The 18,230-nt window shown below is 47.5% G+C and overlaps 2 protein-coding genes and 1 pseudogene across 2 annotated transcripts; 2 read left to right on the forward strand and 1 right to left on the reverse strand.

The window, feature by feature from the left end:
* The first annotated feature begins 1,234 nt into the window (after positions 1 to 1,234).
* Positions 1,235 to 3,461, forward strand: LOC136503634 (uncharacterized). Its single transcript, XM_066498648.1, has 2 exons — positions 1,235 to 1,390; positions 2,829 to 3,461. The coding sequence occupies exons 1-2, from the start codon at positions 1,235 to 1,237 to the stop codon at positions 3,459 to 3,461; spliced, it is 789 nt and encodes a 262-aa protein (XP_066354745.1).
* Positions 3,462 to 4,800: 1,339 nt separating this feature from the next.
* On the forward strand, positions 4,801 to 5,823 carry LOC136503635 (B3 domain-containing protein Os12g0592300-like). The gene is made up of 3 exons (XM_066498649.1): positions 4,801 to 4,831; positions 5,074 to 5,321; positions 5,704 to 5,823. The coding sequence occupies exons 1-3, from the start codon at positions 4,801 to 4,803 to the stop codon at positions 5,821 to 5,823; spliced, it is 399 nt and encodes a 132-aa protein (XP_066354746.1).
* Positions 5,824 to 8,604: 2,781 nt separating this feature from the next.
* LOC136502581 (pentatricopeptide repeat-containing protein At2g13600-like) lies at positions 8,605 to 10,184 on the reverse strand (annotated as a pseudogene).
* Between the last annotated feature and the right edge of the window lie 8,046 nt (positions 10,185 to 18,230).

An 18,230-nucleotide genomic window follows, 5' to 3' on the forward strand; every position in this document is an offset into this window, starting at 1 on the left:
GGGCCTATGAACCACCAAGGAGCTCCTCGACATCACCACTAGCCATGCCTTGGGCGAGGAGGCGGTTAGAGCGATATTCGACCGCCTCAAGGGCAAGGCGAAGCAGGACAAGGACGCTGGCGAAGGCACCTCCAACCGCCCCAGCAAGAAGAACAAGCAATGGCACAAGGGCTCGTTCATGGCCGCCGTCGACTACAAGGGGGTCGGAAGCCCACAGAGGGTACCCTGAACCACTTCGAGAAGTTGCTCTAAGGGCCATGCTAGAACCATGCCTTCCCTGTCAAGCATCTCTACAAGGACTGTGGCCTCATAAAGTGGTACTTGTCCAAAGGCTCCAACAAGGGGGAGCACACGGGGACCCCAAGTCAGTCGTAGACGACATCAAGGGGAATGATGATGGCTTTCTAATGCTAGATGGCTGTCTCATGATCTTTGGAAGGTCGGTAGCCTATGACTCCAAGTGCCATCAGAAGCTTGTGCATTGTGAGGTCTATACGGCCGAGCCAGCCATGCCTGCCTTCCTCCAATGGTCAAAGTCTGCCATAACCTTTGATTGGACCGACCACCCAGAGAGCATCCTACGACCGGGGAGATATCTGCTCATGGTCAATCTGATCATCGGCAAGAAGTGGCTCACCAAGGTACTGATGGATGGAGGCAGCGGGCTCAACATCATGTACGTTGAAACACTCGATGCCATGGGCATCATGCTTGGAAAATGGGTCATGCCACTTGGGTAGATCGATCTACCCATCACCTTTGGGGATCTAACCAATTATAGGATGGAGACCCTTACCTTTGAGGTGGTCGGGTTCCACGAAACCTACCATGCCATCCTAGGACGTCCATGCTACGCGAAGTTCAGTTCATGGCCGTCCCCAACTACACCTATCTGAAGCTAAAGATGCTGGGACCGTGCGGGGTCATCATCATCGGCACCTCCTTTCGGCGTGCCTATGAGTGAGACATCGAGTGCTGCGAACATGTCGTGGCAATCGTCGCCTCCAAGGAGTTTGCGGCCATCACGAAGGAGGTCACCGAAGAAGCTCCCAACCCTAAGTGGTCAGCCAGGTCTTTCGAGCTTGTGGAGGGCGCCAAGGAGGTCCTCATAGACCCTAGTGGCTCCAAGGGCAAAGCGGTACGCATTAGCACCACGCTTTCCTCAAAATAGGAAAGCGCGCTCATCGACTTCCTTTGCGCCAACAGAGATATCTTTGTGTGAAAACCCTCGGACATGCCATGCATTATAAGAGAAGTCGCCGAGCATGCCTTGAAGATCAGGCTGGGCTTCAAGCCAGTGAAGCAGCACCTGTGTCGCTTTGATGAGGGGAAGCGTAGGGCCATCGGCGAGGAGATCACGAAGCTTTTGGCGGCCGGGTTCATCAAGGAAGTATACCACCCTGAGTGGTTAGCCAATCCCGTTCTTGTACGAAAGAAGAGTAGGAAATGGAGAATGTGTGTTGACTACATGGGTCTCAACAAAGCGTGTCCAAAGGATCTATTTCCTTTGCCATGCATAGACCAAGTAGTCAACTCAACCTCAGGGTGCGATACCCTTTGCTTTCTTGATGCATACTCCAGGTACCATCACAATGCTGTTTGGTCTAAAGAACACTGGGGCTACGTACCAGCGCTGTATGCCCAAGTATTTTGGGGACCTCATCAGGCAAACTGTTGAGGCCTACATGGATGACATCGTGGTCAAGTCCAAATGGGTTGACTAGGTCATAGCCAACCTAGAGCAGACCTTCGCAAAACTCTGAGCAAATGGCATTAAGCTTAACCTCGAGAAGTGCGTTTTTGGGGTCCCAAGGGGTATGTTGCTGGGCTTCATCGTCTCTGAGGCATCGAAGCCAACCCAGAGAAGATCTCAGCCATCACAAGGATGGGCCTGATTCAAAATGTAAAGGGGGTACAGCGAGTTGCAGGGTGCCTCACCGCGCTCAACCGCTTCATCTCGCACCTCGGCGAACAAGGTCTCCCCCTCTATCAGCTCTTGAAGAAGGCCAATCATTTCAAATGGACGCATAAGGCCCAGGAGGCACTTGACGCAGTCAAGTAGCTTCTGACGAAGGCCCCGATCCTGGTCCCTCCAATAGATGGAGAATCGCTTCTGCTCTACATTGCAGCCACCACAAAAGTGGTTAGCGCCGCCCTGGTGGTGGAGCGAGAAGAAGAGGGGGCACGCCCTCGAAGTGCAGCATCTCGTGTACTTCATTAGCGAGGTCTTGTCCTGATTCCAAGACCCGCTAACCCCAAATCTAGAAGCTCCTATACGCCTGTCCTTATCGTCAAGAGGAAGCTATGTCACTACTTCGAAGTCACATACGGTGACGGTTGTGACGTCCTTCCCCCTCGGCTGAGGTTGTCCAAAACTAGGATGCCACGGGAAGAATTGCACAAGTGGGCACTCGAGCTGATGGGTCAAGGCATTTCGTATGCCCCCTCGGATGGCTATCAAGTCCCAAGTGCTGGCTGATTTTATTGTAGAGTGGACCGAGGTCCAAATGCCGCCGGTAGTCGTCGACCTAGGAGTACTAGATGATGTACTTCGATGGATCACTGAAGAAGAAAGGTGCCAGCGCTGTGCTGGTCTTTGTTTCGCCCCTTGGGGTATGCATGAGGTACATTGTTCGCATCCATTTCCCCTCCTCCAACAATGTGGTCCGAGTATGAGGCGCTCATCAATGGCCTACTGCATCGCCATCGAGTTGGGTAACCGACGCCTCAACATCCAGGGCGACTCCTAGCTAGTCATCGACTAAGTCATGAAGGAGTTGAGCTACCACAATGCCAAGATGGCTACATATTGTCGAGAAGTCTGCCAGCTGGAGGACAAGTTTGATGGCCTCGAGCTCAATCACATCTCGAGGCATCTCAACGAGGCGGCCGATGCACTAGCAAAAGCGGCGTCTAGCCGAGAGCCGATGCCAATAGGCATCTTTGCTAGTGATCATCACAAGCCCTCGGTCCGCTACGAGGAGCCGGAACAAGCCAGTGATGGGCCACCTGCCCTAGGCTCAGGGGCTAACCAGCCATTGGCTCCATCGGATCCTGAGGTCATGGAGCTTGATGAGGATCCAGTGACAGAGCCCGACCCTCTGACCGACTGGAGGATGCCTTACCTCAACTACCTTCTCCGTGAGGCATTACTGACGGACAAGACAGAGGCTCGACAGCTCGCGTGTCGCGCCAAGTCCTTTGCCATTGTTGATGGCGAACTCTATAGACGGAACCACATCAAGATCCTACAACGCTGCATCCCCATCGAGCAAGGGAAGCAACTGCTGAGTGATATCCACGGTGGGGTCTGTGGTCACCATGCCGCATCTAGAACCCTGGTCAAAAACGCATTTCAACAAGGCTTCTACTGGCCAACCATGGTAGCCGATGCTGAACATATTGTGCGCACCTGCGAAGGGTGTCAGTACTATGCCCGACAGACCCATCTACCGACCTAAGCACTCCAGACGATCCTCATCACATGGCCATTCCTGGTCTGGGGGCTCGATCTGGTCGGACCTCTCAAGAGGGCGCCCGGGGGCTATACGCACTTGCTTGTCACCGTAGATAAGTTTACAAAGTGGGTAGAAGCTCGACCGATCTTCGTGATCAAGTCCGAGCAAGCCATGTTGTTCTTCCTTGACATCGTCCATCGCTTTGGGGTCCCGAACTCCATCATCTCGGACAACGGCACGCAATTCACCGGAAAGAAGTTCCTCCGATTCTACGATGAATATCACATCCGCATCGATTGGGCCATCGTGGCGCACCCCCGCACGAATGGGCAGGTCGAGCACACGAACGGCATGGTCCTACAAGGCCTCAAGCTTAGGATCTTCAACCGGTTGAACAAGTTTGGCGGACGATGGGTCGCGGAACTTCCCGCGGTGCTCTGGAGCCTGAGGACGACCCCTAGCTGGGCCACCGGCTACACACTGTTCTTCATGGTCTATGGATCCGAGGCTATCCTCTCGACCGACCTCGACTATGGAGCGCCAAGGATCAGGGCATACGACGAACAGGGAGCCAAGGCGTCCCTCGAGGATGCCATGGACCAGCTAGATGAAGCGCGCGACATCGCCCTCCTCCGCTCGGCCAAGTACCAGCAAGCGTTGCACCGGTATCACAGCCGTCGAGTGCGGGGTCGGGCCTTCGACGTCGAGGACCTGGTGCTCCGCCTCGTCCAGAGCAACAAGAACCGCTACAAGCTCTCTCCACCGTGGGAGAGACCGTACATCATCGCGGAAGTGCTCCGACCAGGCACCTACAAGCTCAAGACCATCGATGGCGAGGTCTTCGTCAACGCCTGAAACATCGAGCAGCTACGTCGCTTTTACCCTTAATATATGCACACTTTCTCTTATCAGTTTCGCTATCAACTCCCCGATCTTTAGTGACACCCGACCCTAGCAACGGCAAGGGGTCAGGCCTCACTCGGGGGCTAATAAGGGCATATTTATCCGGTAGACATTCTCTACGCCCGACCCTTTTTCACGTTAAGACCCAGAAGCAAGGTTTGCGGAAACAAACGCTGAATAAAACTGGTTGGACTACGAGAAACCTACGCCCCAGCGGCTACGGCATCTTTGCTCACCTGCGTGATTAGAGTTTTCTTCCGCACCCCGGGCTTTTTAGCCTTAACTACGAAAAGAGTCGGTATGCGTCTAAGAGTATATCCGCCTGGCAAACATTCTCTGTGCCCGATCATCTGTCACGTTGAGACCTAGAAGCTAGGGTTGCGGAGACGAACGCTGAGTAAAACTGGTCGGACTGCAAGAAACCTACGCCTCGGCGGCTATGGCGTTTTTAGCTCACCAGCGTGATCAGAGTTCGTTCACCCGCACCCGAGCTTTACGGCCTCAACGACGGAAATGGTCGGAACGCACTAACTTTTTTTATAAAAAAATGGGAGAAGGGCTAAAAAGTTGTTTGGCCATAACGAAATTTAAGAACTTCCATTTATTACAAGTTCGCTACCTGGCTTACCTGCCTAACTGATTTTATTGATAATAAATTCTAGTTCTAGTTTATAATCTGCTCTACATGATGTGCAATTTCTTCATGTCATAGGGAAACAACCTGGATCTCCAAACAGTACTAGTGACTATGATGTCAAGCAACAAGGAATCCGTGAAGAGGACAGTGATAGTGACGAGGAATACACTGACTCCAAGTACTACTACTCGAGGACTGCCGCCAATCCACTGAACAATGACGAAAAAAGGAAAATAATCAGTTTGGCTTCGATCCAACCGGACAATCCTGCGTTTATTACTGTCCTGCAGCTGACCAATGTTCGCCCTAGGAACAACCCTCTGGTGAGATTAATCAATAAATGCAGACCATTTTATCGTTGACTTAGGCCTGTAGAAGATTCTCTTGTAGTCCAGCATTTTTGTTTGATGATACTTGATAAGAATGAGAAAGGAGTTTAGCACATCTATTGTAATTATAATTATAGTAAGGACCGAATCTGCCCCCCTCACTAATGGGTAGTGCCCTTTTTTCTTTATGTTGTCAAATTATGTTTGAGGCTACTGAAGCTCAAAATTAGTGGTTAAGCCTTGTAAATAGTTGTCATTCAGGTACAGTGTATATACTTATCTAGTGGTAATTTTGTGCGTCTATTTATGACAGCCATGTTAATTTTGTTGATCTTACCCTGTATCAGTACTGACAAACAACCGACTCTTTGTGCAGACCATCCCCAGCCAATTTGCTGCTGATCATCTTGGGGAGAGATCACATGAGATCATACTTCGTAGGCCAAACAGGAAAGACAAGTGGTGTGTCAGGTACTATTACACGACAGTCATCTGAAGCGTCAAAGGCTACCATTTATCCAAGTTTGTGTGCGAAAACAAGCTTCGCGAGGGTGACATCTGCGTCTTCGAGCTCATGAAAGGCAAAAGGAGGGTTACTATGAGCGTTCATGTCGGGTTTGTTCTGGTAGCATAAGTTGTTATATATTTGCTGTACTGCATTGTATATATCCTCCTAGATAATGCACATGTACAGGTCTAGTTTCTGAAACTGAAACTGGAGGTGCCTGGAGTGAGCTTTTGTGTCCTGTCAGGTAACTGGTTGATGCAGGTAGGGAGGGTACTAGAACAACCTGTAACGTTTGTGATAGATGTTCCTAAGCAAATGATGCCCTAAGCTAAAAATGATCTCTGTCCAGTGCAGTGCCCGGGTAGTCTCTGTCCAGACATTTTGTTTCAGGTCCGTCTGGAGTTGAGTTCAGTAGAAGGTTGTTTATGTTGTAGTGATTGTGAAACTAGTTGCAGTTATATAAATATATGCTTCTCATGCATTTGTGTGGCTTGATCTTCTCGTATGATGATGTGCATTCTCATAAGATTCTGGTAGTTATGGACATATGGTTGCATGGCATGAGCTGCCATTGTGAAGTTTCAGGCTTTCAGATAAAGCGGGAGTAAGGACGATTGATCAGAGTTGTTGGAATAATGCAACTTCACCTTTTCTATGCTGCTGTACAAGTGCACATATTGAAGTGTTTTATTGCCGGAGCAGCTCTAGATGGGTAATTATCAGGGATAATGCCGACTGTGGTTGATGATGAGTTGAGACAGCCGTCTTGTGACAGCTATCAGCTATGGTCTTGAACAATTGGGGTTCTGGGCTTCGGGCCACAGGAAGTGGACCTTGGACATCGGCAGAGGCCCGTCCTTGTACTGCCCAATTTGATCCAGACGGCCCAGTGGAAAGCCAGCCGCAACCTGTTAGCCCGCCTAGAGTAAAAATTGGGTCGTGGGCCTCGTGGCTCTTTTCTTTATTCAACTAGTCGAAATTCATGATCCAATGAAAAGGAAAAAAGTTGAAATTGTTGAATTGGTAGAGAAGTATAGATATCGCATCTTTTCTTCAGACTACGTGCATCTCTGTTCACCAGCACCAGATAAATTTGCGGGAATTTATCTCTGCAGCAGACAAATTTGCGTGAATCGATAGGTAGTCCGGTTCTGGTAAGGTTCAGAGTTCAGACCTGATCGATAAAAATATTTATTTATAGCAGCTAAGTAAGCAACAGAAGTAACAGCGATCGTAGCATTTCACTCGTCTCGGTCTGAGTACAGTCACCTTCTGACATCGTGGTTCTAAAACAACCGAACAAAGGACTAATCCTGAAAGCAACCTAGCAGAAATGCTGTGATCACTATTCAGCTCACAGCTCGACGGAGGAGATAAGGGCCTCTTTCTTTGGTGGGCTTCACCTGGCTTCAAGTGTGTCCGAGTTAGCTAGCCTGGGGGGCAGAGCAAGTGTGTGTGTCTCCCAGTTAGCTAGCCTACAAAGTAATTGTGGTTAGTCCCAGACTTCAAGATAGTGGTTACCTAGTGGAGTTGAGAAGTGTGTGAAGAACTTGACATCCCGGTTCCTGCTCAGACCCATTCATCCATAGAAACTTGCACCCATGCTACCAACTGGATGTGAGCTCAGTCCTGGAAAGTGGAACAGGAATTGCAGAAGGATTCCTTACTAAATAGTAAATACTAATAAGAAAACCAGATTATGAAGATAGAAGCCTACAAAGTATTCTCAGGTAAAAGAGAAGTCTAGCTCATTTGGTTTTCTCACTCAACTGAAGAAGTAATTGACAGCAGATGTGTATAAAGAAAATCTCCTTCAAAGTGGTTAGTGTCAAACTATGCTGCCTACTACCTTTATTGTCCCGTTCCAACTCCGGTTTAAAGTCAGTGCAGCCTGCCAAGATGATGAGTGAAGATCAACATTTGCTTTTTTCAAGAATTTTTTGGTTTATTAGACTAGTCATGACCACAAGTCTTGCTTCTAAAGACATAATTATCAAAAACTAATTATTTGTCAAACTCCTTTGCTTCAGAATGCATCCATCACTTTCTCATCAAGACAAAGTCCTTAAGCTCTCACTAGAACTTCTCATTCAATGCCTCATAGGCCTAATCTCCACCCATGCTCTTTCTAACTGGCAAATGTTCTGGTAACTAACGCTACGATGAAAAAACAGAATTAAGGATCTACAAAGTGACTCACATCACATTCCACAACCAGATAATGTGGATGTGGCTTCCATTAAATTAACAAATTGATAATATTAATACGGGATACAATTGAAGGAGCAAATTAAGAAGGAAGAAAATTGGGGTGCTTGACAGAATGAGGCAAGCAAATTATACCTTTGTGCATGCTACATGTCCTTTTTAGACAGTGAGAGAAACTCCAGCCTTCGCATCATGAGATGTGGACAACCTAACACGCACAACATGTGGAAGAAAGATTTTGTGCTTTCCAAACTGCATATTCACCAAAAGAATTCAATAGTATCAGTCACTAAAGGGCGTACCTAGTGCAGAGAGCTCTCGCTTTGTGCGGGGTCTGGGGAAGGGTGTCAGTGGCAAGCCTTACTCTCACCAAAAGAATTCAATAGTATCAGTCACTGATTTTACTAATCAGCAGCAGGTCCAAACAATTAGTCATCAACTCATCACTCAGTATATTGAGCAATAACTTTACATAGCTGATTGTTTTTATTAGAATTATCACCTACTGTGCAGTGAGATTAAACCACCTATAGCAAAGCGGTGATATAAAATATATATTTTCTATGTAACTTGCCAAGGCATCACCAATATATCATCCTTCAAAGAATCAAGACTGCAATATTTGAAATAATTCAGGATGAGACTGGTCGGCCATTATAAAAACATGGACGCCATCACACAACTCAACCCAGCTACACCCAGGCTCTTTCTTCACACACTCTCTGCTCATGCTCTCCCTGACTGTCCAGGTCTCATGCCAATCATTCCCTGATGCATGCACACTTGATAGAGCAACCCAGTTGCTGTGGTTCTCAGGGTCAAGCTTGAGCAAACAGGAAGCCGCAAACTGACCTAACTTGGCATTCCCATGTATTCGAGATGAGTTGAGTAGCGTGCTCCACGCAGCAATGCTCGAGTCAAATGGCATATTCTGAATGAATTCAAGAGCTTCTTCTAGGTAACCACTCCTGCATAGGAGATCCACCATGCATCCGTAGTGCTCAGGTTGCATCTTAACTGAGCTCGAGCCATCAGACATCAAACTGAAGTAGTACCAGCCTTCTCTAACAAGTCCACCATGGCTACAGGCTGACAAAACCGCAAGATACGCTATGCCATCTTGTTTTATTCCCAAGTGTGCCATCCTGTCAAACATGCTGACCGCATCCCGTACACGGCCAGACTTGCCATAAGCTGAGATCATTGTGGTCCAAAGAACAGCATCATTCGATGACACTGCTTTGATGACGAGCTCGGCCAAATCGACACAACCACACTTTGCATACATATCCACCAAGGAGTTCCTGACAACGACATCTGCCTCAAATCCACCACCAATGACCTGCACGTGCGCCTGCATCCCCTGCTTCAATAACGCCAGCTCCCCACACGCATCCACGACTATGGAGAACGAGAAACCGTCCACACCAATGCCACAAGAAGCCATGGAAACGAATAACCTCAGTACATCCTCGGCCTGCCCACTCCCAAGAAGAGCCGCCATCATCGAGTTCCAAGCAACCGTGTTCCTGACACGCATCGCCCTGAACACTCTCAGCGCATACTCTATGTTTCCACACCGTGAATACATATCAAGAACCCCATTCTCCACAACCGGGTCCACGCGAGCTCATCTTGACCACACTGGCATGGATCTCCTTCCCGTGAGCAAGCGCGCTCCGGCCAACACCGGCACAGGCCAGCAGTCCACCGGATAGGGAGTAGCCGTTGGGCTCGACACCAGACCCCACCATGCGCCGGAGCAGCGCGAGGGAGTCGCGGTGTAGCCCCTGGTGCGCGTGGCCGGTGACGAGGGACGTCCAGGAGACCACGTCCCGGCGGGGCATCTCGTCGAACAGCTCCCGCGCGTACCGCGGAAGCCCGCTCCGCAGTGCCAGGTGCGCCAGGGAGGTGGCGAGGATCGCAGAAGCGGAGAGGCCGAGCTTGAGGAGCACGGCGTGGAGTGGCCCGACGTGGGCCGCGGAGCGGCGGGCGGCCCCGGCCTTCAGGGCAGAGGCGAGGGACGTGGCGTCCCACGCCGCCGGGGTCGGGCTCTGCCATGAGGCGGCGCATGGAGGTGGCATGCCCGTGGCCGCGTCCGTCTAGAAGATCCTCTTGTTCGGACAAGGAGGACAGGAAGGAAGGGCGGCGCAATTGAGTTCGCTGCCGGCGGCGCTGTGAGAAATCGTGAACGCGGTGGCGATTTTTTTTTTAATTTTAACACTTTTTTTAAAATAATTTTAAATCTAACACCGCTCGTTTTTTATTTCCAAATCTAACCCTTTTGGCCGCGCCTATTGCTATGGCGCGGCGAAATGCCTATGCCGCGCCATGCATGGTGGCGCGGCGAGAGAGCTGACGTGGCGACGGCCAGGGTGCTGATCGGTGACGTGGCAAGGTCTGTCGCGCCACCGATCTTGACGCGGCTCCGCCGCGCCATCTATCACGGCGCGGTAAAGAGCAGCCGCTGGAATTAATACGACGTGATGGGCTAGCTCCTCGTGGAAATAATTTCGCTTTGGAAAATGATTTTTTTTTTCTTGTAGCGGAGGACATTAGTCAAATGGCAGTGGCAGATCAGATGACGCCCCAGAGGCTACGTGCCAGCCAGTGCCCTGCGCTGCCCCTCTGGGTTTTTGTCTCGAGAATCGCGGAAGAGAGAGAGACAAGAAAGAGGACACATAAGAGGTAGGCATCACCGTTCGGTTCATTAGTGTTGTGGCTGCAACGTGTGCGGCTAGGTGTGTAAAGGAGTGAGGCATGAGCCTCCTTTCGAATTTCGATGCCAGATGTTATTTTTTTTCTCTAAAATTAGTTAAATTAAAAATAGTTTGACTTACGATGATTCTATAAGTTGATTTATTTTAAGTATAGTCTGATGAGGTTTACTACCTCAGTTCTATAAATAAAATGAATGTAATTAAAGAAGTGTTTAGTTAAATATTCTTAATTTATTAAATTTATATAAATAATATTAACATTTAAGGCAATTAATATGAAACATTACTACATTAGATTCATCGTGTAATATAATTTGGTAGTATAATTATTTGAAGTTATACGTGTTGATATTGTTTTTTTTTCTTTGTAAACTTATTTTTTGTTTTTATTTTCGTCCTATTCTGCTGCAGCAGCCTGCCACCACCAGTTTAGTTCCTATCATATCGGACATTCGGATACTAATTAAGAGGACTAAATATCAGTTAATTATAAACCTAATTACACAGATGGAGACTAATTTACGAAATGAATCTATTAAGCCTAATTAATCCATCATTAGCATATATTTACTGTAGCACCACATTATCAAATCATGGACTAATTAGGCTTAATAGATTCGTCTCACAAATTAGTCTCAATCTGTGCAGTTAATTTTGTAATTAATCTATATTTATTATTCCTAATTAGTGTCAAACATCGAATTTGGCTAGAACTCAAATTTAATCCGTGCGACCAAACACCCGGCCAATATCATCTACTCCATTCGCCCCTACGCTCTCTACATCGTCAGTGCCGCATCAGACGTGAGGCTAATAGTAGATAAGAAAGCAGCGAAAGCTGATTTTGTGTAGGGATGGCCTTGTAATAGTAGGAAGTATGGTTGGTATGGCCACAGTTCTTGTCATGCTGATTGGTATGGGCTTAGTACTAGGTGTACACCTATTGTACTGTATTAGAATTTGTATATAATCAAGTTCAAGGACCAACTGTATCCTTAGTTCAGTAGCAGCAACACTCTCGTGCGTGTGTTTTCGTGCTCTATGTTCTCTCTTCTGAACTTAATCCAGAAAGAAGGGGCCTGGGAGGCGTGTACGGATTAGATTGTTGACCGGCTATGGCCGGCGTTCAAACGGCCAAGTGCTTTAGTCACATTCACACATGACTTCGTAGGTTCATAGGTCGCATCAGGGGCGTGGTGTGTGGTAGACTGACTGGCAGCACGAAGCTTTACATTGAACATTGTGCTATGTACTGTGAACCTGTTGCTCTGTACCGTGAACCTAGCCAGCCAGCCAGTCACAGACTCACAGTGGAGGACAGCTTACCCCACGAACCCAGCCACGCGTCCTGAGGTAGGCAGTCCGCCTCGCGGCTGCCGGCTGGTGCGCCCACGGCGCCCCACACAGTTCTAGCATGGTGCCTGTGCTTCCTCTAGTCCTTTTGCTCGCTCGTCGCACCATCTCTTTCTCTTCTAGCTCGTCGTCGAGGCGGCGAGTAGTGTATCCACTATTGCATCGGGTAGAAAAAGATCATTTCCTAAAACGAAATCATTTCCACGAGTAGCTAACCCCATGACGTCGCATTGATTCCAACGGCCGCTCTCTGCCACGCCGTGATGGATGGCGCGGCGCAGCCACGCTAAGATTGGTGGCGCGGCAGACCTTGTCACGTCACCGGTCAGCGCCTCAATCATCGCCACGTCAGCTCTCTCGCCACGCCACCATGCATGGCGCGGCACAGGCATTTCACCGCGCCATGGCAATAGGCGCGGCCAAAAGTGTTAGATTTGGAAATAAAAAACGAGCGGTGTTAGATTTAAAATTAATTTAAAAAAGTGTTAAAATTAAAAAAAATCACGGTGGCATGGAGATGGCAGCTTTTTACCGCTCTCCAAGAGTCTCTGTCACATTAGAATGTACTCCCCCGTTCTAAAATTACAGTTATTCCAAGAATCATCAAAGCATTTCAAATTTAATCAAAATTATAGAGTGAATTATAAAGATTTGTAACATCAAATTGATATATAATAAAAATATAATTAACAAAGAATCTAATAATACTTAGTTAGCATCATAAATATTATTATGTTATCATATAAATTTGGTCAAACTTGAAATGCTTTGACTCTTCAAAATTCTTAAAATGACTTATAATTTAGAAATGAGAGAGTTACTTTGGTTTTCATATCCATTAAAGTTATCCAAACGGTACCACTAAGACGTCGAAAGGCTGAATGTCTCACTCTACTCACTGTCGCACACGTTGTTCGTCTAAAAAATAAAATCAACTCCCGCATACCTCGCTTCACTCCGCTGCCACCCTTACCCCTTCCGCGCTCCTCATCCCCTACCGCAGCGTACCAACGCCCTGTGTCCCCTCCCCCACCGGGAGCCCGCAATGCACGCAAATCCGATGGCCCTCTGCCCACTCCGGTGAGATTCACTCACCTCCAACAAAATCCATAGAGGTGCGTGGCGGTGTTGCAGGGAAGTGGCTGGCTCTCCTTCACCTCGGCATGGCGCCCTCTCCACCTCCAGCGGCGCCCTCTCTCACTCCGATGACTAAACTCCCCCCCACCCAGTGGCCATGGCGCTCCTCGTCCCCATCCCCCACCGCCGCCGTCAAGCCAAGCCAAGTACTGGTGGTGTTGGTGATGGTGGTGCTCATGCGCCGCCGCCCGCCGCTCACCGCTAGCCCCGACTGAGATGGTTAGAAACGACCGGCCCAGGCTTCCCTTCTTCTATGTTGCAAATGTATGTTTCAGGTGCTTTAGTCGTTTCAAAGATATGTTGCAGTTATTTTTTATGGATGTTGCAAAATTAGACCGGTGGATGTCGCATACGTAGCAAGTGTTTTCAGAAGCATGTTGTAAGCGTTTGTTCAAAATGTTTCTGTCACACCCTGGAAAATTTCATTTTTTTAAAATAGCCAAATTGATTTATTTAAGCAATTTTTGTGAGCATTGAACCTAGGGAAATAATAGTTTTATGGAATTAAAATCAATTATAAGGTTAGTAACCTCTTGATGCATACATGCTGCTGCATATTCATTCTTGGGTTGATTGGTTTGACCAAATTTGAAAACAAGAATTCAAATCCATTTGAAAAATACCTTTGAAAAACTCTAGAAAATAAAAAGAAAAAGAAAATTTCTTTCCCTTCTCTCCCTTCCTCAGTTTCGGCCCGCAGGCCCTTTCCTCCCCGCGGCCCGCTCGCTTTTCCCTCTCTTCCCCTTCTTGGGCTGGCCCAGCTCGGCCAAGCAACCGCCGCCACTCTCTCGGCCTAGCCAACGTGCCGGCCCAGCACCACGCGCCTAACCACTGTCGTGCACCTGCGCCCCATGCCTAGCCGCTGACCGCCTGGCCCCACCTATCGGCGTTGTCTCCTTCCTTCCGCAACCGTCACGCGTCCCACAACAGCTCGCGCGCCTAGAGCAACCGCCGCCCCGCGCCCGCTCTTCTAGCATCGTGGGCGCGTCGCCCGCTCCCCGGCCTCTTTAAAACGAAGCCGAACCCCTCCGCGCGCACTCCCTGCTGCCTTCCCCGCCTCTTCTTCGCATTCACCGAGCGCTGTAGAGGCTACAAACGCCGCTCTGAAGACGCCGTGGTCCGCCGTCCACCATCCGCATTGTTCGTCGACCCCGAGCCGTCTCCGACCCCATTCTTCCCCGTTGTGAGCTTCGCCTTGTTCCCCTCTCTCTCTCGGCGCTTTCATTTTGACGAACCGTGGCCTCTAGGGCTCTAACCGCGTACGCCCATGAGCTCTTACTCACCGGCCATGGCGACCGTCGCCTCAGCCCTCTTCTCCGGCCGCCGTATTGGCCTTAGCGAGTTCCCCTTCACCCTCTCGTTCTCCCGGTGCTCTCGGATTCGCAAATCGAGGCCCATAGGCCAAATTACCCGCTCGCTGGCGAGGTCTTTGCCGCCGTCCATGGCTCGGCCGCACCGGAGCTACTGTGCCGGCCGTCGGTGCCCCTTTCTCTCTCCCTTCACCCTCTCGTTCTCCCGGTGCTCTCGGATTCACAAACCGAGGCCCATAGGCCAAATAACCATAAGGACATTCTAGTCATTTAATGACTTGTTCCCTTGACTCCTATGGGTTAATTGCATATGGGTAGATTGCTAGTGCTCTAACTGAACATGATCTACATGATGGTGAATGGTTTTATAGAACTAAAAGTATAACATGATTTATAACAACTGATCCATAGGGCGAAGGTGCAAATGACTTTTGATCATGTTGCTCCTAGCCCTCCATAAGGACTTATCTGTCGACAAAAGCTAGGACTGACAGTGCAACTGTGAGAGTCATATGGCTCTGACTTTAGCTCAATAATAGGACCTTTTCTAGCTTGTTAGAGGTTACCTTTATGGCGCAAGAGGGGCTTGCCACGTTGGGTATAAAGCTGCCTCTATTCCTATGTGTATAGCCGCGATGGATATGTGCCATAGAAAAGGGGTTCCTACATCTGTCTGCCGAGGAAACCTAGCGGCCCTAACTTGTTAGAGAAACCTATGAAATGGCTTTATAGTGTACCCTGCCCGCTCACCTTGGCAGTGACATAGGAGTAATTAACCCGGGCATATGAGAATCACGACTCATGGTGAATGTGCACCACCTCTGCAGAGGGTTACAAACTATTATAACAGCCGTGCTCACGGTCATGAGCGGTCCGGAAAACTCACAGAATAATTGGTTACTCAATGTTGTTCATTTGTGATGGTTTATGATGATATGATCCAAATGATGCTGATATTTGATTAAGGGGGTTCAAATGGGAGCTTAAGCATAACTTGATTAAACTTGATAATAAAATCTGGACTTACTAAAAGTGATAACTGCAGTAAACCAGTGTCGTCCTTTTTGAGCTACATAACCCCATGTTATCTTGTTAAGTACGGGAAGTACTTACGCTTGTTTATTTCTTTATTTGGACAAAAAACCCGGATGGGTAACAGATGACAATGGGTATGAGAAATTTCCTGAGGATTATTAGGCTTGTGGTCAATTAGTTGACCTTCTCTATGATGAAGTCCCACGAGAGAGTTATCTTTTTATATCCCGCCATGTGATGTAAGACTAAGTTATATTATGGTTCTTGATGTAAGAGACGCCGTGATGATACTTTATGTAATTTGTCAGCATATGTGTGTGATTGATCCCTGGGCACACATAAGTTAGTACATTCAATTTTATCCTTAAAATTGGGTATGACAAATTGGTATCAGAGCAGTGTTGACTGTAGGATGCAAGCCTAGTAGAAACTAGTCATTTTAAGGTTTAGATATTGCTACAAAAACCCTTGCTCTATGAACCTTGATATTTTCTTCTCTACTATATCTCTACCTTTGTTATACATCTCTACCTTGGTGCTTATTTTAAAGACTTTGTTCTTATCTTCACCCCTTGATTTGATATGCTTTTAGAACTATCCCTCATCACCTTCTTGAGTAATCTGAAGAAGAGTCTTAGGATTATTATCCCTAGTATAATCAGGATGATAGTATCGCAAGTTGAGTCAATGATTGAGTTGTGCATCTCTATTGATTGTTGAATTGTCATTATGCTTATGATTATTTTGAATCTTTGTAATGATTGCAATGATCTTGTTGGGTGTTCCCATAATTTCATTTAGTTATAGGCCTAAGGCATAAGGATTAATGAAATAAATAGTCGGCTTTTGGTTTTCTTCTGTTTTCCCTATCCTATCTTTTCGGAGCAGTCTGCACTCTTTGACTTATATCTCTGATGTTGGATGACCAAAATCATGAGAAAATTCTAGACAATAGTAGACTTCAATATCTTTCTCTGAGCGAAAGAATCACCTTTATAGCTATTTTGGTTATGGAGATACAAAAATCACAAGGCGATGCATTTGGAACCTAGAATAGTTTCTGTTGTGTACCATTTTTGACCAAATTATCTATGGAATTTGGAAAAGTGTTCTATAAAGAAGTTGTGGATAATTTTATAAGCTTTCCAATAGTATAAGATACAACTTCATTGGATTAACAGAATAGGAGTTACAGCTGTTTTACTGCACTGCTATTTTTCTGCTGGCGAGGAATTTCAGGTTTCTCGTTCTTGCCCATACACAAGAGTCTCATTGAGATGTCAGGACATCGTGATACTAGTTAGATCATCTAAAAGAAGGTGCAAGTTATCTTTTTTGTGTCTCATAGTTTAATTTTCTTAAGGGGGGTATCCAAGATGAAGAATTTGTAAGATGAAGAATCATACGTTCTAGTTTGCGCAGCAGAAGCGTGGTGGTACCCAAAAAAGTGGCTTGTTCATTAAGTCAACTAAGAAAGCGTGAGTTGAACTAACTGACATGTTATTTGGAGTTATTCATTGTGGAGCATGACAGTACTATCTTCTTGGAAGTAAAAGTAATATATAGGAGGATCACAAGAATCTACAGGACATCTTCACCAAGTTGGTCTTGAGCTTGTGATATCTTCGTTGGAATGAGATTGATGATGACTTGGAAAAGTGCTAACACCTGGAGAAGTAGCCTATTAGTTGGAACTGCCTGAGAGTTTGTCAGGTGCATGATATGTTTCAAGTTTCTCAATTAAAGAAGTGTTTATGAGTACTAGAAGAGCATATTCCTTTAGAAGAATTTGTTGTTAAGGAAGATCTCACATATGAAGAGTATCCGATAAAGATCTTACAGACAACAGCAAGAGTTACAAGGAGCTGAGTTATAAAGATGTGCAAGGTACAGTGGAATCGGTATACAGATGATGATGCTACTTGGGAAAGAGAAGAGGAGTTGCGAAAGTCTTATCCCCAATTGTTTGAGTAAGCAATCATCCGAATCTCGAGGACGAGATTCATCTTAAGGGGGTAGAATTGTCACACCCTGGAAAAATTTATTTTTTTTAAATAGCCAAATTGATTTATTTAAGCAATTTTTGTGAGCATTGAACCTAGGGAAATAATAGTTTTATGGAATTAAAATCAATTATAACGTTAGTAACCTCTTGATGCATACATGCTACTGCATATTCATTCTTGGGTTGATTGGTTTGACCAAATTTGAAAACAAGAATTCAAATCCATTTGAAAAATACCTTTGAAAAACTCTAGAAAATAAAAAGAAAAAGAAAATTTCTTTCTCTTCCCTCCCTTCCTCAGTTTTGGCCCGCAGGCCCTTTCCTCCCCGTGGCCCGCTCGCTTTTCCCTCTCTTCCCCTTCTTGGGCTAGCCCAGCTCGGCCAGGCAATCGCCGCCGCTCTCCCGGCCCAGCCAACGCGCCGGCCCAGCACCGCGCGCCTAACCGCTGCCGCGCGCCTGCGCCCCACGCCCAGCCGCTGACCGCCTGGCCCCACCTATCGGCGCCGTCTCCTTCCTTCCGCAACTGTCACGCGTCCCGTAACCGCCTGCGCACACCTGGAGCAACCACCACCCCGCGCCCGCTCTTCTAGCGTCGTGGGCGCGTCGTCCGCTCCCCGGCCTCTTTAA

The sequence above is a fragment of the Miscanthus floridulus genome, chromosome 14 (assembly GCF_019320115.1).
Source record: "Miscanthus floridulus cultivar M001 chromosome 14, ASM1932011v1, whole genome shotgun sequence".
NCBI classification, from domain to species: Eukaryota; Viridiplantae; Streptophyta; class Magnoliopsida; order Poales; family Poaceae; genus Miscanthus; species Miscanthus floridulus.